This window comes from Enhydra lutris, unplaced genomic scaffold (assembly GCF_002288905.1).
Source record: "Enhydra lutris kenyoni isolate GAN:26980312 unplaced genomic scaffold, ASM228890v2 scaffoldscaffold31, whole genome shotgun sequence".
Taxonomy (NCBI): domain Eukaryota; kingdom Metazoa; phylum Chordata; class Mammalia; order Carnivora; family Mustelidae; genus Enhydra; species Enhydra lutris.
Window position 1 is genome coordinate 18,705,659 of NW_019154115.1, and position 21,886 is coordinate 18,727,544.

General features: G+C 50.7%; 1 protein-coding gene across 1 annotated transcript in view; it reads right to left on the minus strand.

Annotated features, from left to right (window-relative positions):
* Window positions 1-21,886, minus strand: part of LOC111153293 (multiple EGF like domains 11) — a 223,973-nt gene that overhangs the window by 52,551 nt on the left and 149,536 nt on the right. The window contains exons 7-9 of the mRNA XM_022512229.1: window positions 14,597-14,733; window positions 9,441-9,653; window positions 2,137-2,311 (exon numbers count right to left, since the gene is read on the minus strand). Of these exons, the coding sequence (XP_022367937.1) occupies window positions 2,137-2,311; window positions 9,441-9,653; window positions 14,597-14,733 (525 nt within the window). The remainder of the gene's footprint in view (window positions 1-2,136; window positions 2,312-9,440; window positions 9,654-14,596; window positions 14,734-21,886) is intronic.

Sequence of the window (21,886 nt, forward strand, 5' to 3'; positions counted from 1 at the left end):
CTGAGCCACCCAGGTGCCCCGACTGTGTAAGATTTTTAATCCCAACCAACTATTCTCTCCTACCCAAAGCCCCAAACCGAGAGCACTCCCATTTTTCTGTGGAAGCGATGGCCAGAGCTCACACCAATGAAGGTAAGTTAGAAAGGAGACCCGCAGGAGGAAATGACTTCTTTCTCTTTCAAAGATGTCACTAGAGGGGCACCAGGGTGGCTCAGTGGGTTGAAGCCTCTGCCTTCGGCTCAGGTTGGCGCAGGTTGTGATCCCAGGGTCCCGGGATTGAGCCCCGCATCAGGCTCTCTGCTCAGCAGGAAGCCTGCTTCCTCCTCTCTCTCTCTGCCTGCCTCTCTGCCTATCTGTCTGTCAAATAAATAAATAATATCTTCAAAAGAAAAAAAAAAGATGTCACTAGAATTCATTTTTACTCAATTTCACCTGCACTAGGGAGGAGGAAGAAGGAACCAGGCAGAGTTTTGTTCTACCCACGACAAACTTGCCCACAAAAGTCCCTAGGCAAAGCCACACTTCCACATCATGAGTATGGCTTCCTTGTAGATCAGTGGGTCTCCCCTTGGCAGCATACTAGCCTCAACTAGACCCAACATATCAGTGTCTCTGGAAAGCGGGGGTGGGGCCCAGGCATCAGTGTTTGCAACGCTGCCCAGGTGATTCCAAGGTGCAGTCCAAGTTGAGCACCACCCCTTCTTACTCAGTGTGAGGCCCCTGACCAGCAGCACTGACATCACCTAGAGCTTGTTGCAAAGGCAGACCCTTGGGCCCCACCCCCTTCAACCGGGTCAGAATCTGCAAGGTCAGAAGGCCCACTGCCCCTCCATACACTCACTAAAGTGCAACCAGCACCAGCGGGAGCTACCTTCTATGGTCTATCTCTCCAACTGGTCACAATTTTGCAAGGCAGGTGTTCCATCCCAAAGGTGTGGAAACCGATTCAGAGAGAGGTTAACTCACTGGCCCAAGGTCACACAGTCGGTGATAGAGGACAGCCAGGATGTGACCCCAGTCTGGTTCCAAAGACCATGGTCTGTACTGCACCAACCACTTCCTATCGCACAGCAAAATACATGGCCACAGGGATTCCTCCGCCCCCACCCCGCCCCCACGAGTGCTTGGGTCCTCAGACCTGCTGGGCACGCCCCACCTTCGAACAAGATTCCACTTCCAGTGTCAAGTTCCCTAACCTCATAAAAACCAGCATAATTCATGAGAAACCACAAACAGTAAACACGGGTGGGGGGGGGGTGGGGGGGAAGGTTCACTCTCCCTAGTAATCAGCGAAATGCAAATTAGAACAACAACATCCAGGACCCATTTTCTACTGATATAATTAGCAAAAAACAAAAAACAAAAAACAAAAAAAAAAAAAAGAAAGAAAGAAAGAAAGAAGAAAGAAAAGAAAAAAGGATGTTAGCAAAGTTGTTTTGAAATAGGTACATTCATACATGGCTGTTGGCGGTATAGATTTATATAACCCTTGAGGAAAGTAATATGGCAACATCCATCAAGAGCCATAAATATATTATGCCCACTGACCCTGGGAATTCACCCTAAGGAAATAATTCAATAGGAGAGGAAAAGCTGTTTGTAGGAAGATGCTTATTGCAACATTTGCTGTGAACATTGGAAACAACTCAATATTCAGCAGTAAGGGATGGTTGAGTAAACTGGGGGGAGAGGGAGTACAGCAGCTCCTGCAGGGGTATGCAGCTATTTAAAATGATAATTAAGAACCCCGGGCAGCAAATGTGGGTGAAAGCAAGTAGAATGCAAAACTGTGTGTGTGTGTGTGTGTGTGTGTGTGTGTGTGTGTGTACTGTGGTTATTATGATGTAAAACACCATGTGCATTGGATTTAGACAGGGAGGAGCTGGACGCAAAGACAACTGGTGTTCCATGGGGAGGGGACAATGGAAAGACCCTCTCCTTCTATTCCATCTACAATTACAGAAACCAGGGGAACTGGCCCTTCGAGAACGGCCTGGGGGCTCTGGAGTCAGAAGTCCTATCTCTGAGCACAGAAACTCGCATCCTTCATCCCTGGGCAAAGGGCCACATTCCCAGAGTCTCCACTCCTTTGTGGGGTTGGGAGCCTGGGGCCATGGGAGATCCTTCCCATCTTACCATGAAGCCTGGGGCACATGTGCAGCTCCCGGTGATGCTGTGGCAGTCGGCGCCGTTCTGACAGGTGCAAGGCAGCTGGCAGCCATTGCCATAGTAGCCAGCGGGGCAGGACTCGTTGCAGTGCTGGCCAGACCAGCCTGGCTGGCAGGTGCACGCTCCAGTGACTGGGTGACAGCTGAGCAGATGAGAGAAGAAAGAGAGGACAGTCTGGCTGGGGAGCCAGCCCCGTCCCACCCTCCGCCCATCCCAGCTCTCGTCGCCAGGGTAGCAGGATCCAAGGGCCTGAGGTTAAATTGCTTATTGCCTTGTCAGAAGGTGCCAAAGTCACATGGCCTTAATGGCCCCAAGAAACTAGGGCTCATGGTAATTATATAATTTGCCTTAAGTCACATAGCGAGGAAGCAACAAAATTGGGATTATGACACAAGTCTTCTGATTCCCAAAGAAGTGCTCTTTCTAACATAAGTATACAGAGTCCAAAGAAGAAGGCAGCCTTCTTCAGTCCCTTCTCTAGGACTAGTGCCTTCTCTAGCCCTTCTCTAGAAATGCAGAGCCTTGTACCCAGGGCAGATGCCTGGTGTGAGGGCAGGCACAAGTCGGCTATAGTGAGACCCAGAGGTTCTGCATATTGTAGATACTCTGCAGACATTTGCTAAGGTAAAATGAGACCTCAGGGCAGATGGGGCCTCCCGCCTCTGGCAATGTCTACACTGGAGAGAATACCTTCCAACTGGGCTTTGCTAGTGCTTTTTCAGAGCGAGTGTGATCGTCTCCACTCCCTCTCTGTCTAGGCCAGAGGCAGGGGCTGCCCGGCATGACCCTTAGAGAGTAGGGCAACCCCTGGCTAGCAGAGGTGTGATCTAACAGCTGCTAACCATTCACGATCAGAAGTGATGTCGGTGTGGAACGGGTGCTTCTCAGCGCTTCTGTGGCCAGGGTAAACTCCCAATGGCCCCAGCGACGGTGTCTGAAATCCATCACTACATTTGCTCAGAGCCCACCCTTTCCCTGGGCTGCTCCCAGCTACACCAGGGCAGGGGTATTAAAGTCGGCACATTCCTGGGATGTCTGAGACTCCTCTAATGGCAATTTGGCTTGAGACTCCCAATCTTGCCAGTCCTTCTTAGAACCATGATACAGACTAAGGCTTTCCACCCAGCCTTCCCTCCTTCCCTCCCTCTCCTCCACACGGTGAGACCTACACCGCAGTCTGATGTTTTCCTAGCTGCCTCAGTACCCCCCCTCATTTCCCCTCAAAGCTGTCTCCCTAGTAAATCTCTTGCACATGGGGAGAACCCATGGAGAGCACTCCAGAGAAGATGCTGGATGGTAGAGACAGGCCAATCTTCCTAGATTCTCTGTGTCACCCGCCTCTCAGCTCTGGGGTCCAGCTCAAGGTATAGGATCAAAAGCAGCTTGCTCTGGGCTGGCAGGGGAGCCTGGGTACAAGTCTTCGTTCTATTAAATTCCACAAGGACACAGGCTTCGTCTCTCTGGGTCACTGGTGGACCCCCAGTGCCTGGCTTGTATTCACTTTCCAGTTAAGTATCTGGAGCAGTACTTTCGCTACGAGTAATTATTGTCTGTGTCTATTGACTTGCTTATCATCTGTCTCCCCGACCAGGAGGCAGCTCCAAGGGGAAGGCCCTTTGTCTATTTCACCTTTCTCTGTATTGTACCCCAGGGCCCCGCAGAGTCCCTGGCACATTGGAGATGCTCAGTACATATCTGGCAAATGAATTAATGAACACACTAATTGTGTGAAACCCAGCCAAGCTCTCTCCCGGGAGCCCTGGTTTTCTCACAGAAAATGAGGGATGGATGGGAGCAGACAGTTCCTGAACAGTAAGTGCAAGTAGCTAATAATCATTTTGGAAAATGTTTAGTCTCGTTAATTACCAAGTCTAACTAACAACTGGATATCACTTTTTCTCTATCAAAATAGTAAAGTTTGTTTTTTTTTTTTTTAAAGGGACAATACTCAATGCTGATAAAGGGTTCTGGAAAACTATTTGGGGTTATGTATCAAGAGTCCTAAAAATATTCAGACCCTTTGGTCTTAGAATTCCATTTCTAAGATTCTATTCTTAGGAAATAATGAGAGTTGTGGGGAAAGATTTATGCACAGAAATGTTCCCTAAAGCATTATTTATAACAGTGGGGAAATGCAAGAAACTTAAACAATAATGTGACCAGGCTAGAAAAGCACCAGGCACTTCACACATATTTCTAATCTTCAGATAAGCCTGCAAGTTGGGCACAAGAGCTTCTATTTTACAGATGGGACTTGGAGGTTATGTGACTTGCCCAAGGTCAAACAGCTAAATCAGTGGCAGCGGGGAATCAAGCCCAGGTCTGTTTGATGGCCTCATGTCGCCCCTGACAACAAAGGGCTCGTTAAATGAATTAAGACAGTTCATATGAAGGGATGTCAGAGAAGTACTCAAATGTTTTCCAGACTTGTTAGTGACAGAAGGTGAAGTGAATTAAGCAAGTTATATACAAAGTCATGATCTAAAATATGGGGAAAAGGAAGATATATATAGATAGATAGATACAGGTACAGATATAAATATAGATAGATACAGATATAAATATAGATATCTATATCTATCTATCTATCTATATATCTTGACACAGATGAAGAACAAGCAAGTCACAACAAAATGGTTTTGGGGCTCATCTCTGGGTTGAGAAATTATGAGGGATTCAAAACTTTTTCTTAAATTTCTATGTATTCTTGAACTTCCCCAAACTGAGCCTCTGTTATAAACAGACGTAAAGCAATAAAAACTGTAAATAGGCAGAAAAGAAGAATCATGTAGGGGGATGAGGGCTTGAAGACTTCCTGACTTTCCTGGCTCCAGACAAACTCCTCCTTGAACCCCACACTGTGAGGGGGAAACAGTAGGTTGTATCGGTGCTCTGGGCAGGGGCGGCCCCCACGTGGTGGCCCTGACCTTTAGCCAGACAGACGGGGGCCACGCCGCTCTGTCTCAACAGTCTGAGCCATCCCCTTTTTGGATCCAACCTTCCAGGGGCCTCCCCTGGGGTTAGAGGGACTGCCTCAGGGACAGTCCTGGAGACAGACACATGTGGATCTAGCAAAGGGACCCAGCAGCTTTGGCTGTGGCCATCAGCTCCTCCCAGCCCCTGCGATGCCGAAGGGTCTCAGGCAGGCTTCTGCTCTTCCCATCAGTGGATTCTCTCACTGCAGGCGCTGGCTCTCACAGGGACCACCACCCTGGGAGAAGCCTACCAGGCACGTGCCGGCGGGCAAACACTGACTTCTCAGTGCTCCTGCGGTGCCCGCCTGAGGTCTCAGCCGCCAGTGTTTTGGCTGCTCAGGGCTGTGCTCTGTGCCAAATTTACTTTCCATTCTGAGAACCAGAAAGCTCGAAACAGATTCTGAAATCCCTTCTTTCTCCCTCCCTGAAATTCTATGTAAAAAACCCAGATTTCTAGTTTCTTAATTTGATTGCTTATCATTTATTATAAAACCTCTGAAATCCCTTTGAAGCGAATGCGCGCAGCGAGGGCTGGCGGAGCAGTTTATGACTCAGAACTGGGCGCCTTCCTCACATCTGATCTCTCCAGGCATCCCCTGCTCCAGGCTCCCCTCTGCCCTGTGGGGAAAGAGCCATTCCCTTTGGTCCCACAGTGGGCAAGTGACTGCTGGTGAGGCTCAGGCAGAAGTCATAAACGGTGGTGTGCAGGCTGGCTCAGTTTGCTCTAGGTTTGGTTTTTTCTTTCTTTTCCTTGCCTTTCTGCCATTTCCCCCAGATACAGATTAATCACAAGTTAATAGGAGCTGAAAGCGGAACAATATAGGCATCTTTTCAGGGTGGATTTTTCTGTCTTTTTTTTTCCTTCTTTTTTTGGGCTGCTCTGAGATTTCTATCAGTGCTGCATCTGTTGGCTAAATAAAATCTTTCAAAGGTAATACACCCTCGTGGCTGCTAGAATTCATCTATGACAATCCAATTGTGGAGGAGACACGACAGAGGCCTGAGACACAGGCACTCTCTCTCTCAAGGTTATTCCTTTACGAAGGAGGCTTGTTCCTTTGTGGGTGCCACAGAGCATTTATAAAGAGAATGAAGTGATGGGGGGCTCTCACCAGCCACTTCTTCCTTCCCCAGGCACATGGATTCAGCCTCTTTGAAGCAGCCTCTAGGCGGGGGGTGGGGGGGGTGGGGGGGTGGCAACCAGGCAGACAGAGGCCAGGGCCTGACAAGTAGGGTTTCCTATGGTTGGGGGCTGAGAGCACTTTGTCTCCCTAGGATAGACACTCTAGGCCTTGCAAACCGTCTTGGAGCAGCTCTGTCGTAAGCTCTCTTGGAAGTCAGGGCAGAGAGGAGGCTAGGCTTCTAGAAGGGGATCCCACACCCCATCTCTCAGGGTGTTGGGTGGAAGCTTCACCTTCAAAGACCACAAGAGAACTTCTATCTCCACTGGGCTGATGAAAGGGATGGACAGACTGGGAAACTGAGATACTTAGAGGACATGTACACCTATCAGGACATTTGCTCAGACAGAAGTAGTTCTGAAGGCAGGACTCAGGTGTCCCAGACCCCAGCCAGGAGAGCTTAACTGCCTCAAGATTAGGAATCAGACAGTCCTCCCTCTACTTTTCTTGGTTCCCAAGAGAAGGCTCTGTAATGAGACAAAGGCTCATGAAGGGAGGTGCTCTCTGTGGCCATGAGGACAAAGCCAAGGGCAGCATTAGAGAGTTCAATCAGGCCACAGGCTCTCAACCGTGGACTACGTTGCCTCTCCCATCCGCACCCAGGAAACAGTCTCGCCTGTCAGACTGGGGGGCTGGTTCTTGCCACTGGTGCCTCATAGGGAGAGGCCAGGGATGCTGCTGAACCCCCTGTAATGCACATGACAGTCCCCACAGCAAAGGATTGTCCAGCCCCAAAAGTCAACATGTGAGTGTCATGGGTTCAGTCACTGGACCAATGTGCCAATCACTAAAAATAAATACATAAATAATAAATAAGACATCAGCTTGGGGGCAGAACCATCTAGAGGAGTAGGCTGATTCAGAGGAATTCCATGATTCTTCTCACAGAGGATCTGCTCTGTGCCAGGCCCTGTGCCAGGCTGAGGCCACAGAGGGGGATCGGCTAGGCCTCTCCTGCCTTCCAAGAGCCTGTGCTGTAACACAGCTCAGTGTCGTGCAGACGCCGAGGGGCCTGGCCTCGAGCCCTAGATCCTAAGAAACGCTACCGACTCCCAGTCCCTGCGACAGGACACGTGTTAAAGACAGTGAAGCAAACAATCATCAATATTGGATGGGCTGAGATTAGCAGCGGAGAAGAGGGAGTCCTTCCAGATTAATAATGCATCGAGGACTCCTTCAGAGGAGGAATAAATTATGCAGGGCACGGCTGCTCAGGCACAGGAGGAAAACAATAGCTCTTTAATTTGGGGGTGGTTGGATCTCTGTGGCAGGGATTCTCCCTGCACTGGACCTCAGCGGTAGCCTTGCTTCCTGGCTCTGGGAGAGTCTTCCCTTGGCTGCCAGCAGGGGTGGGGGCTCCTGGTGCAGTTCTCTACCTGTGCAACAGGCTGAGGCAGCTGCCCAGCCTCTGCCCAGCTGTAGGGACTCCCTGTCTCGAGAGCCTTAGAGCTCTCACCCTGTCCTCAAGATCCAGCCCAGGTGCCACTTCCTCCAAGAAGACTTCCCTGACCACCACAGCAGTTTCCTCTGGTGCTTTCTACACACAGCCCTGGTCACAGTCACTTGGGCACATGTTGGGACCTAGCGGAGCTGGTGACACAGAGCTCACTGATTCTAAGATGCACTTTCTCCTACACTTCACATCTCAGATATTGGGTGTGCTGTACAATCAATGGTACATCATGGTTCAGCTGGTTGCATTCTCCTTTCTTAGCAGTCCATAAAACAGAGCTCTGCCTCACTACTGGTACTGTCTTGTATTTTGCAGAACTGAGGTAGAAGGGGCTCAGTGTGTGTGAGTGCTCCAGGCCCCGAGTTCCTGAGGGCTGGACTGGAGCTGAGGGACTCTTTTTCCTCTTTGTGGCCCAGCCCTACAGGTGCTTGGTGTTTGCTGAATGATGACTGAGGGAATGAGTGCTTGCGTCACAGACGGGCCTGCTCTGCTGGCCCCGGAGCCCCTCTCAACAGCCTCTTTCCCAGCCCTCCACCTTGCAGGTGGCGCTAACCCTAGCCACTCAGCTCCGGGGACTGAGGACCAAGGACAGACTCCACCTAAGCCATAACACTAGCAGTGACCAGAGGCTCTTGGGGGGATTTGTGAAGAATCAAAGGTTGGAAACGAAGAAGGGGGCTGAGGCCAAGTCCTGGCCATCCCAGCAACGGGGTTGCAAGGAAGAGGCATCTCTAGTTTGCAAATGGCAGCAATACCCCGCACCCAGAGCTGCCAGTCCTCCCCAGGCAGTCCTGCAGGTCCGAGGGGAGAAGGGAGACTCCCCGACCCTTCGCCACCCAGATAAGAGGCAGCCACATAAAGGGCCGTGAAGGCCTTCTCTGGGGCCAACAGCCTCCTTTATTACCAGAGGGTGGTGCTAACTGGTGCACGAAGAGGAAGTGAAGAGGTGCAGAAGAGTGGGCCCAGGGGCAGTTCTGGCTCTTCTGTTCCCCAGACTCAGGCTCCTCTGGAAGCAGCTCCTGGGGCTGGCTTCAGCTGAGGTGAGGCAGCCCTGAGCTCTGTCCCTCCTGCTCCTCCACCCTGGCCGGGGCCTGCTGGGACAGTCCTCTTTGGGCCCCAGGAGAGCCCTACTGGTCTTTAAGGTCCCTTCCACACAGACCTTCTGTGGTTCGAGCCCCTGCTTCTGTCCTGGCAGTCTTGTCTCCGGGCCTCTGGGGGTTGGGAAATGGCTCAGCTAGATATAGAGCAGGTGGAGGGGACATTTCTCAAGGACAATGCCCCCAGAGCCTGTGGCATGGGAGTCCAGCCATCCCAGCTCTGCGGGACTCTGCGGCTCCATCCTCCACCCCACCTGAAGGATCCCCAAACTCCCTCCTGTCTCCTTCATGGCGGGTCTCAGCTTGGCCCACTTTCAGAGCTGGCAGCTGGGTATGGCAGATAGATGCAGGTGACTTGGGTCCTGGTCCTGGCTGTGTGGCCTCGCCTTCCCCTTCTTTTCAGCAAAGTGGCTAGTCAGCAAAGGTGACCGCTCAGGTCCCAGCTCTTTCGCTGCCCTGCCTGGGTGACCAGGCTGGAGGCGGGGGTCTGTGCCCCGAGAAGCCCCCTCTCCACCAGGGCCTGCCCACCCAAGCGTCCCCGGGCTCCCTGGACCCCAGCTCGTACCTAATGGTGTTGTCGGTGTGACAGGGGCAAGGCAAGGTGCAGCCTGGGCCGTGTAGCCCCTCGGGGCACAGCCGCTCCTGGCAGCGCGGGCCTTTGTAGCCAGGCTCACACTCGCAGGCACCGGTGGTGGGGGAGCACTGGCCCCCGTTGTGGCAGTCACAGCGCTGTGAGCACTGGAAGCCAAAGGTCCCGAAGGGGCATTCCTCCTGGCACCTGCAAGACAACAGAGCGGGGCTGAGGCTGTGCCCCCTTCCCTCCCCTTCCAGATCCAGCCAGCATGCGCCCTCCGTGTCCAGGCCCGGGCCTGCTCTGCTCCATGCCACCCCAGCCTCCCCTGCTCCCTTCTCATCCCCCAGGAAGCACTGACAGTTCAGTCCCCCAGTCAGGTCCCTGCTTTGTGCCCGGTCCCCTCCTCGGGCCCCTGGCCCTGAGTTCATACTGTCCTATTTCATTGCTTCTAAGCCTGAAATGTGGTTTTTATTTCATTTTTTGATTGCAGTAAAATATGTGCAACATAAAATTTACCCTTTCAACTGTGTTTCAGTGGCACTAAGGACACTCGCATTTTGAGCAATCATAACCACCAACTCCAGAACTTTTCATCTTCCCAAGCTGAAGTGTCTGTACCCATTAAACAATAAACCTTATGTTTGCCAACTACATTTGGGCATCTCTGCCATGGATTCCGTCTTACAGCTGACGGCACGTCATCGTTTAATTACCAGTGTTTTCATTCTTAGCAGTAGGTAGGACAGCTCATCTTCCCATTGGTGGCATCTTGGTTCGTGAAATGTGGTCCTTTCATTTCTACCGTTTCTGGGGTTTTTTTTCCTACTCTTTTGGGCGGATGTCCAGTCTCCCTTGGTCAGACTGGACACGTGTCTCCTCCACAGTGCAGAACCTTCCTGAGTACAAGAGGCACCCTCCTTCACTGGATGGGAGAATCCCCCACAACAGCAGCAACGATTTCCTCCTCCTTCGACATGGGGCTGGGAGAGGGGTGTCCAAAGCAGAGGCTGAGCCTCGCCCATCAGTCGGTGAGCACGCCCCCACCTAAGGAGGAGGACTGAGCTCCTTTTGTGTCAGTAGTTTGCCTGCTCCTCTGAGCTCCCAGCGTACCCACCATCGTTCCACTCACTGCCCTACAGCCCCTGGTTGTGGGTCCTCTGTGGAGGAGCATGACCCCCACTGCTGACCGCCTGACACCCCTCACTCCAGACTGGAGATATTCCCCAGGGGTGCAGAATCACTGCCCCATGCCTGGATCCTGACAAGGTCAGGGGGACACCTGGAGGCATCCAGGGTAAAAGAGGTGGGTGGCTCCTGCATCCCAGAGACTTGGGAAATGGCCTTGGGGATTTGCATGACCCACATCCCGGCCCAGCTCCTGTGAGGCTGGCAGGTCAGTCCTAACATTTGCTTTCTCATTGTAAAATGGGACTATGATGACTAAAGCCCATCAGGTTGTTTGAGGATGAAACGAGATAAGGTGTGTAAACGTTTGGAGAGGTGTCCCACGCGTGGTAGGGGCTCAGAAAGAAATGTTAGTTACGATGAATGTTCTTATTAATTCTGTTTTCTGAAGTTCCCAGAACAGAGCCCATCCGACCTTCTGCCTCAGGTGCTGGCATGAAAAGGCTCGCAGGGAAGAATTCCAAATGTTAACCCCAGAGTAGACTTGAGGAATTTGTAAGTGTTCTGTCATCTAGACAACCATTTTCCAGTTTGCCGTGCCTTCCACAATGATGGTGAGGAGGGGAGCTATAAAAGATGCTTAAAAAAAAAAAAAAAAAAAAAAAAAAAACAAAAAAAACCCAAAAACATAGCCCTAACTTCTTTATTAAATCTTGGAGAGTCACTTCTTGGAGCCAGGGCTGTTCTCCCCAGCTGGGCTGGGACAGCTGTGTCTGGGGGCCCTCGGGCACTGTTCATGAGGGTGATGGTGTGGCCAGGCCCCAGCGATGCTGTAGAGCTGGGTGGTGAATGTCTGAGGCCCAGGGGGGCTGGGGTGTCAGGCCCGAGTCTTGGCAACTCTGCACCGGGTGCCCGTCTGTCTTCTCTTTGTCACCTTGTGCCCACGATGACAGGGAGAGGAGAGTGACTGGGGTCTAACCTTGAGGGCTTCCCCAAAGAAGATGCCACCCATTGTTCCCTCACAGAGTCACTGTGGCAAAAGTAGGGATGTGGCAGAATGGAGGGGCAGCAGATGAGGGATGAGGATGGCCACAGACTGGGGCAGCGGCCAGAGAGGGGCTCCCAGCTCAGCAGGCCCTGAGGCCCGGCCCTGGGCCCCTGAAGCAGGGAGTATGCCCATCACCCTCACTCTGGAATTGAGGGGGCTGGGATTCGGAGAGCTGAGGTGCGTCCCAAGCTCAAATGGCCGACATGACCCGAGGTTGTTGCCCAGCAGACCTTGCAACATTTTAGCCAGTCCAAGGTTCCATCTAGGAAGGAGAACAGAAAACAGAGGGAGGAAGGGAGAAGAAGGAGGAGGTTGTCCGTAGAAGAGAGAGAAGGTAGAAGACAGGAAGAAGGAGGAGGAGGAGAAGGAGGATGGGGGAGGGAAAGAAGGAAACTGAGGCAGAAGGGCAGGGCACAAAGCATTGGAGGGCTGGAAAATCACGATCTGAATTGCCAGCTCCTCTTCAGCCTCAGAATGGATTTTCCCAGAAGTCCCTCAGTTTGGTTCTCCTCAAATATCTCAGACACCAGGGCAAAAAACCTAAGCCAGGAGACTCTCCTGACAACTCCCTGCTTTTGCTGGAACATTCCTGCTCTCTGCCACCCAGCAGGACTGTGCAGAGGCCCGGCCAGCCAACTCCCCTTGAAGGGCACTCCCCCACCTGCCATATTTAGGAAGTGACTGACTGCATAGCTGCAAAGAAAGAATCTGGAAATGAAGTATTGACAACCTAATCCATTTACATAATCAGCCTCTTTTTTTTTTCTACTCACAATTTAAACAACTTATTTATTTAGAGATCAAGCAATGACTGCTAATGAATTTTCCACAAAGCACGCTAATAATGGGGCCCGTGGAACAGAAGGGTAATCACAGCAGGAATTAGTTTTCTACTTAAACATCCTTCCTTTGCAACGTATCAATCTAACGTGTCTGATAGTGCCATTAACAACCAGATCCATTGCTCAATTAAATTACAAAATGAGCTGCAAAGCCCTCGTTACGTTTCATGTTTAATTTGCACTGGATTCTGCCTATCCAGGGAGGCCCGCATTATTACACCCACTCAACTTTAATATGCTTTCAATGATTTGGGGAGGGTTAATGCAGCTGTCACCTACAAAATTAATGGAGGCAATTTTATAAAATATTAAACACTAGGCGGCCTGTTGAGGTGGGAAACCCACATGCTACCTGGCTCTCCCCCTGAACTCTACAGCTGATGGGTGAAGTTTGCTCGGAGGGCCCCAAGCGTTTGGGATTTCTCTCTGCCCCAGGATCATGGGCCAGCCCCAACAAGAAGAGGGATTCAGGGGCGCCTGGGTGGCTCAGTGGGTTAAGCCTCTGCCTTCGGCTCAGGTCGTGATCCCGGGGTGCTGGGATTGAGCCCTGCATCGGGCTCTCTGCTCAGCGGGGAGTCTGCTTCCTCCTCTCTCTCTGCCTGCCTCTCTGCCTACTTGTGATCTCTCTCTCTCTCTGTCCAATAAATAAATAAAATCTTTAAAAAAAAAAAAAAAAGAAGAGGGATTCAGATTACTTTTCTGTTGGGTACCTCTTAGCAGAGAACACCGAGAAAGCCAATGATATAGGGTCTACGGGTGCTGGGTTCAGCCAGCCGGATGTCCAGACCCGCTTGTCTCTAGCAACGAGTGGGCTGGATTACCTCTCATGAGCAAGTGGACTGAAACAAATGGTCCTGTTCTGGTTCTGGGGTCTTCTGGCTCCTGACCCTACCGGTGCACTTCCTTACTGGGGTGCGGGTGAGGATGAGAAGGTGAGCTCAGTGCTTCAGTCTCCTCTCCCAGCCACTTCCCCCAGAGGACCCTCTCCGACAGAAGTCAGAGAGGATCTCTGGATGCCATGCCCCATGTTCTAAAGCTGGAAAGCTCATGGAGATGAACACTAGCTCACAGAGAGATCAGATCTGGCTCGAAAGACTTCAGGCTAGAGGTAAACAGACCTAAGGCAAAAAATGGAAAACTGCTTTTCTGGACATGACTGGGGATTTGGGGCTGACTCTAGTGATAGTTGGAGGAGCCCGGTTACACTGTCACAGCCAGAAGGATCGATAAGTTGACTTAGCCTTGATCCCTCCTTGCTGATGTTATCTGGGCAGGGAAAGCAGGGGGATGGCAAAAAAAATATTCCTCTTGCCTCACTTTGGGCAGACTAAAAAAAAACTCCAGGGCCAGAGATGCAACATGGATCCCACAGAAACAGAGAAGGGGGTGTGAGAGCCTTGCCCCCACTGCTCCTTGCTCTTCTAGAAAAGACGCAGCATGTAGTTGAGGCTTGGCCCGGTCCTGTCTGAGGCAGATGCCCTCTTCCAGCTCTGAATTCACTCACCATTCAGCACGCTCGCTGTTGCTTCTCTGTCTTCCACAGCACCCGTCCTACCATCGTGGCTTCCCTCTCCCTGCCACGGCGAATGTGCGCGGAAATTCCGCAGTTCTGTGTTTTGTGGGCTATCCAGTCTGCAAGGCTGATTTGATCCCACAACACTGGAGCCTCTGTTCAGCTATCAGGCCACAAGCCCTCAGAGGATGCAAACAGAGACCAGGGTTCTTTTGGTACAACCCACCTTAGGAATCAAAATTTAGTTCTAGAAGAAATTATGCAAAATGTGTGATTCCACACATGTGCATTCCCAGCTTCTTTGGACTGTTGGCGCCGTTGCCTCCCTCCAGTAAGGCAGAAAGCAGAGTGAGTGATAGGTGCTCACCTCCCTCTCCTGGTGAGTCAGTGCAAGCATACCACTTGGGTCACTGGGCACAGGGGTCGGGGTGTAGCAGACCAAGAGCCGGGAAAGATGAGGGATGAATCTTCCTGGCAGAAGGACTCGGAATGCTTTCTGAGAAAGCAGGAAAGCTCACAGACGCATGCTGTGGGCTGGTAAACCTCAGTCCACCCCTGCAAGGCCACTGGGAAAATGAGCAACATGCTCAGCAAGGACGCTAGCTGACACTTCTCTTACCTGTCCCCCATGTAGCCAGCTGTGCAGTGGCACTGGCCAGTCACGTGATCGCACTGCCCTCCGTGGTGGCAAGGACAGTCCTGGCTGCAGTTCTGGCCGAACGTCCCCGGCGGGCAGGGCTGGGCACACACTGCTCCCTAAAACAGAGGAGGGAAGACACACATGATGCCACTCTCTCTGAGAAGCGGCACAGTGGTTAGAGCCCCAGGGACCATCCCATTTCCTCAGGGGGACTTTCTCCCCAGTCAAAGAAGCATAAGAAGCTGGATACTGTGGCTCCAAAGCCCCATTTGAGAGATACAGAGACTGAGGCCAATCAGCTCCTCCAATTACGCAGCATACACTGATTAAGTGCCTCCTATATACCTGGCACCTTAGTAGACATTAGGGATACGAAAATATGAGGTAGACTTGATTTGTGACCTCCCAGTACTGGGGAGAGGGGCAAGAAAAGCAGATAACTAAAGCCAACGCAGCAAGCGCTCTCACACTGGCCTACCACAAAGTGCTGAGGAAAAACAAAGAGACTCTGACTAAACACGGTGGTCTGGAAACACACACTTTATTTCCACTCCTTTCCCAAACTCTGCTACCACAAGAGCAAAGGGGGGAAAGGTGTGAGCCTACAAGGACAAAAGGAACGGGAGCAGAGGCTGCGCCGGACACGAGACATCACATGCTGGAAGATGGTTACCTCAGAAAAGCTCAGGAATCAGAGACACCAGGAACCTCTGAGGGTCAGAGGGCAGGTATGCTGAAACACAAGGGCTGTTTGAAAGTATATAAAAGAGGGGTGCCTGGGTGGCTCAGTGGGTTAAAGCCTCTGCCTTCGGCTCGGGTCATGATGCCAGGGTCCTGGGATCAAGCCCCACATCGGGCTGTCTGCTCAGCAGGGAGCCTGCTTCCCCCCACCCACCCCACCTGCCTCTCTGCCTACTTGTGATCTCTATCTGTCAAATAAATAAATAAAATTAAAAAAAAAATTAAGTGTATAAAAGAGAGAAGAAGACCCCAGATCTCTGCCCCTGCTTCAAAGAGCCAGGTGACTTGCCCAGTCTGGCAGAAGCCTGGCAGTTGACTTTTGAAGAGGTTGACTCATGTAGGCTTGGACATAGGGATGCCAAGCAGGGCTTGAAGGGGCACCAGGAGAAATGGGGATCCTGTGCACCTTTGATTGCTCAGCAATGAGACTGCTCATTACCACACTATTTCCCACTGGCAGGGTTCTGGAGGATTCTTTTCTGGGGGCACCAATAAACTCAAAAGGAAAGACCTACAGATGCTGATATTTAAGGATTCCATCAGTCAATAAGCCTGGCAACTCCCTCTATCCCCCAGGCTTCCAACCAGCTTTTCTGAGGCTCACTATAACACAGGAACAGGTGGTGAAGGATCATCAGCTATTTCAAATAAGGCTCTAACATGAGAGGCAGACCTAAGCAGACCAGTACCCAACTGGAACACAGAGGAAATGGGAACTGTGTGGGGAGCAAAGAAAACTTTTAAAAAGAGACTTATGAACTTCTTTTATAATTAAAATGAGTATCTGTACATAGTTATATGAAATTATTTTATCTATGGAAGAGTAGAGTGCCATTAAATCAAGAGTTTTTGAAATCTAAAAATAAGATGGCAGAAATTTTAAAATTTGTAATAGAAGAGCTGGAAGATGAAATCTCCCACAAAGAAGAACAAAAAAGAAGGGGAAGGGGGAAGCACCAAGGAAGGAAACTGTACGCAAAATACAATTAGAGGCTCCATCCAGGAGGTATGATATCTGATTAATAGGGGGTTCTAGAGAGCAGAACAGAGAAAATGGAGGTGCCTAAATTAAATGGGAAATACAAGAAATTTTTTCCCAGAATCTAAGGACGGAAAGCACTGATCTCTGAATTGAAAAGGCCAATTGTGTATCTAGCATGAAAAGTGAAAAAGACCCATATTAAGGTTTATCACTATAAATCTTTACATTTCTATGGATAAATTCTCCTCAAATCTTTCAGAAAGTCACATACAAAAGAACAGGAACCAGAAGGTACTGGGCTTCTTAACTAGAAGCTAGAAGATAATGGAGCAATGCCTTAGAACTTCAGAGGAAAACAGTTTGCAACCTAGAATTCTATACCCAGCTAAACTAACACTTAAGTGGGGACTCAATAAGAGCATTTTCAGATTCAAACAGCCTCAAAAAATTAACTTTCCATGAACTTTCTCAGGAAGCTACTGGAGGATTTTTTTTTTTTTCATCAAAAAGAATTACCCAAGAAAAAGAACAAAATGGGGACACCAACAGGAGAGAGAGGTAAAAGGAATTACAGGGTGGCAGTAAAAGGAGGTCCAAAATGACACCAGGAAGCAGGAACTGAAACACACAAAGCTTCCATGTGGGAGTGTGGCCTCAAAGTAAAAAACAGAAACAAAAACCAAATTGAGAGATATCTGATGTGTCTGACCTTATCGAGAGGTCTTTTCAAGTTCTGCCAGAGAGTTTCAGGGATAAATTAGTGATGACACATAAGTGGGCACATCAACAGAAATACTGATTTTGAATTCATTATGTCATGACATGATGAAGTCATTAATGTCATCAAAATGATTCAACCAAAAATTGTAAGAAAGTCCCACTTGAGAGGATGCGGGAAGGGTTGCACTTGTCTATATCAGATCCAAATCTTATTCTATGGTAGGAAGTCAACAGAGACAACAAATGTCTACAATGGGAAAGTCAGGAAATGGCAGGGAAGTATGTGATGCACAAACATGGATGGAAATGCCAGAAGGAACACTTACAAGATGTGAATGCACCTGCCTTTCTGGAGTGGGACTTGTGAGAGAGTCAGAGGACTATTTCCCCTCCCTCCAGTAGTAGCCTTGTAGGATTAGATAACTTTAAACATTATGTCACAAATCTTAGGTCTTTATTAAACAGAAACTGGAACTGGCTGCCCTTCCAGCCTCTTCCACACCAGAGAGAATCATTTCTCTTATGAGGACCAAGGCATCTCCCGCAATTCATTAATCAATTAGTTCAACACACAGTTATTAAGCACCAATAATTACCAACCCAGAGGAAGCTAGTTTGCTTAGGAAAATGCTGCCAGACCCGAGTCATTTTTCAATATCATCCAGTTTACTGTCATGAATTAAGTGAGAGGCCTTTTAGCTCAGATTTCTCTTCCCCACATGTGAGAAGGTGATGGGGCAGAGGTGGGGCAGGGAAAGGGGGGATTGAAGGGGCAGAGGCAGCAGCCAGAGGCAGCAAGACGAGTGTGTATGTGAGGAGAGGGACAAGGAAAAGTCACAGAGGAAGGGGGTCTCTTCCTCCTGGAGGTGGTAGGCGCTCCCCACAGAGGCCTGCCTTCTCAGCATACCCCACAAGCTTCTGAGACATGACTAGGGCCATCTGAGGAGGCCAGCAGGGAAGTCTGGTGCACAGAATACTTCCTTCCAACATTTCCTGAGGAAATCAAGTAATCCTGGGGACTTTTCAGACAGGTGGGCAAGTACCTCCTTAAGCCCCTGCTCCCTGTTCCTCAACTTCAGGCAGCCAGGTTCTCTGAACCAAGCCTGAATCCCTGGACTCCTCCTCGGGCTGGAGCTCCTGGAGCCTGAAGGAATTCAATACCTTGGAAGGCCCGCTGCCTGGTGTGGCTGAGCGAACACTGGACCCAGAGGCAGCCCTTGGATGCAAGTCCCAGCTCTGCCTCCTCCCAGATGGCTGATCTAGGACGAGCCCCGTGACTGTCCTGAGCCTTTAGAGGTTTCCTCACCTCTAAAATGGGAGTCATAACTCCCAATCTCCAAGGTGGCTGTAGAGGTTAAGTGAGTTTGGAGAGGCGAAGGACCCTAGTACAGTGTCCTAAAGAGCAGCTCCTTAATTAATGTTAATTCCACCCAAGTGGACACCTGGGGCTGCACGTAGTAGGGGCCCAGGACCAGCAGAGCCTCGGAGGAGTGGGAGAACCTTAACTGGTAATGTTGCTAGCTGGAAGAACAGGCTTTGGGGGATGGATGGGAGAGAAAGCAGGCGGCGAAGTGTCTGCTTAGAAGGCTGTGGCTTCCTTTCTGCTGTTTTGAGCTGAACTGTGTCTCCCCAAATTCACATCATCTTAATTCCTGGTAGGTCAGAATGTGACTATATTTGGAAACAGGGCCTTTATAAAGATAAGAAAGTTAAAATGAGGCCATTAAGGTTGGCCCTAATCTGGTGGGTATCCTTAGAAGAAGAGATGAGGACACAGACATGCACAGAGGGAAGACCACGCAAAGACACAGGGGAAAGGCAGCCAACGGCAAGCTAAGGCGGGAGGCCTCAGAAGGACCCAACCCCGCTAACACCTTGATCGTGGAATTCTAGCTTCAAGAACTGTGAGAAAATACAGCCCCCCAGCCTCTGCCACTTTGTTACAATAGACCCAGCATACTAATACACTGGCCCTGCGCTCGCCTGGAGTGCACATCTCCAACTGTAGCGGGATCTTGGATGGTATGGCTTCCAGAAGGTTGGAGATGAGGGGAGGCAACAGTCCCGCCCCTCTCAGAACTGGTTAGACCAAATGGTTTGTCAAAATCTGGAAACCAACCACTCTTTCAGAGGACCGTGGCTAAATGGAGTGTAAATATAAAAGGACTCAGGCAGGTCACTCTGATTCTCCCAGAGGAGGCACCACTCAGCCTCTCCAGCCACCTGAAGGTATTTCTTGTGACCACCGTCCCAGGTAGCATGGATGCTCTCAGTGGTCAGTGATCAGTCGCTGGTATGCGCGCTGAAGTCCAGGGCGTGGGTCTCTATGAATCGTCCTTCCCAAACTTGATCATCTAATTTTGCAGCCTCAGCTCCAAAGGCCAATCTCTGGCCCTCTGGGACACCTGGTCCTAGTTCCCAGCACCTCAGCCCCATCTCTCCTCAGGCCTGTCAGGGGTGTGTGTGTGTGTGTGTGTACACACTCACAGACACACACTATATCCAGCCTCCACCATCAGAATGGGGACTCTTAACGGGGGCTGATCACATCCTCTACCTCCCCTTCTGTCTGCAGTCCCCACTCTCATCCAACTACTCACACCTGCTTTCTCTTCTCTGGTGAAAGGAAAAGAGTAATTTCCCAGGCTCTTTGCCAAGGCCCCTGCTGGAACGAGCTAATGACAGGTAGGCAAGTGGAGTGTCCTACAGGCCCACGTAGAGCCTGGTGGCCGGGAATCTCTGAGGAGGGCCCCAGAGGCCCAGAGATCCTGGAGGCTCTTCTCTAGCTCTGCACCAGGCCTCAGTCCTTTAGGGAGCCGCACTGTGTGAGTCAGCAATTGTGTTTTTTCGATCCCTGAGTGTGGCCGAAGCCGCCTGGGCCCAAAAAGAAAGTAAGGTCTTGGGGGACGATCAAGGCAGGAGCCTTCCACCCAGCACCCCCGAGGGTATTAATAATTCATACAAATCTGCAAGTTAAATGGTGTGTCAAAAATAGAAATGCAATTGTCTACAATAAAATTAAAAACATAAAGTCCCCAAATCTGAAGGCTTCTATTGATAGAGCTTCTTGTCATTGGGAAGAACAAGCCTCTCACTGTGTTGGGGAGAAAAAAAATTCCTCCATGTGTTGGCCTCCTCCCTTCCTCTTCTTTGACTGCTGGCCTCCATCAGTCTCTCCAGAGAGATCTTTACAGGTACAGGTACAGGTACAGGTACACGCAGGTCTGGGCAGGCTCTGTGTCCCATTCTCCCATTCTCCCCCTACCTCACCCAGAGCCAGCCTCACTGCCTGCTGCTAGGCCTCCAAGGACCCAGTCCATGGGTGATGGAATTCTGGAAGCTGGCTGGAGATAAGAGAGGGTCTTTCAGAGCGTGGTTCAGGGTGGAAGAAATGGGCAGGTGTAGGAAAGGCAGCAGAAACCCTTTTGTCCTCAGACACCAAGGGCTGAGGTTCAGGAGTCCAGAGCTGGGACACCTAGATCCTAGCCTAACTTCCTCCTAACCAACAGTGTGGCCTTGGAGAGGTTACTCAGCCTCTCTGGGCCTTAGCTTCCTCATCTGAGAAAGGAATGTATTGATGGACCAGTGGCGTTCAAACTCTAAAAGCTGGGAGACCCCGTTTTTATGTGAAATCTTACCTAGTACCTCAATATAGAAAGTAGATTTAAATGGAGAAGAGAGGGTGCGTAGGACCGAGAGCCCTAATTATCAGGATCCTCACCTCCAAGAAACCCCAAGGTTCTATGAAACGCAGAAGGAAATCCTACAGTCCCGATCAATTATTTCCGAACACAGACCAGCAGACAGGGTTGGCTGCCTCAGAATCATCTGGGGAGCTTATTAGAGATAGAGATCCAGGCCCCAGAAGGTCCCTGGTGGGGCCTGGGAATCTGTTCTTAAGGCCTCTGGCCCCAGAAACTCTGTGTGCAGCCAGGTTTGGACACTGCTAGACTAAATCACCCCCCAGTCCTTTCCTGCTCTAGAAAATCCTGGCAAATCTGTGCCTCAATGGGCCCTGCAGGCACCACCCCCGCCTGCTCCCCGTGACCTCTGCCTTCACAGCACCCCAAAATGTCCTGTTCCTGCTCAGCAACCCTGTCCTCTCTAGCTTTGCAAAGTCTCGGGTCCCAAGGAAGGCAGCCAGCTGGGGCACCCAGCTTCCTGTGAAACAGGGGGTATCACTGGAGAGTTGGAAGCAGGGACACAGCCCGGGAAAGTCAGCCTTAGTGACTCACTGCTCCTGAAAAGCTTGGGTCTTTGGTGAGGGAGGGGAGCTTGCTGGCTAAAAAGGAGGCTTGTGCATTGCCTGTGGGATCCAGGGACATAACACAGCAATTATAAGCACATCAGAGTTTGCAAGGCACTTTGGACATGCACGGCCTCAAGTGGGCCTTTGGCTAAGCATGGTAGCTAGGAAGGGGAGGGTTGGACTCTTGTTGTATCAGTTCTGCTTACAGATGGGGAAGCAGAGACCAGAGTAACTGAATACTTTTTTCAGGTCAACACTGGATGTAGCCCCTGAATTTAGCCCTGTGAGGTTATAATTCCCATCCCCCTTTTCCACTGTAGTGGTTCCCGGACATGAGACCTGGATTGGCAGAGGCTGCATAGAAGCGCCGGGAGCGCATGTTAAAATACGGATTCTGGGCCCACAGAACTAGGATGTGTGTGTATGAGAGAGAACGGGGGTAGAGGCTGGAAATATGAAGTTCTAGAACCCCAGGGTATCGAGCCATACTCTGCCATCTTCCTTCCTCCTCCCACCTGCTCCCCTGCCCTTTACACCACACCTTGCTGCCACATCTAGCCCAGAGCCCATCTGGCAG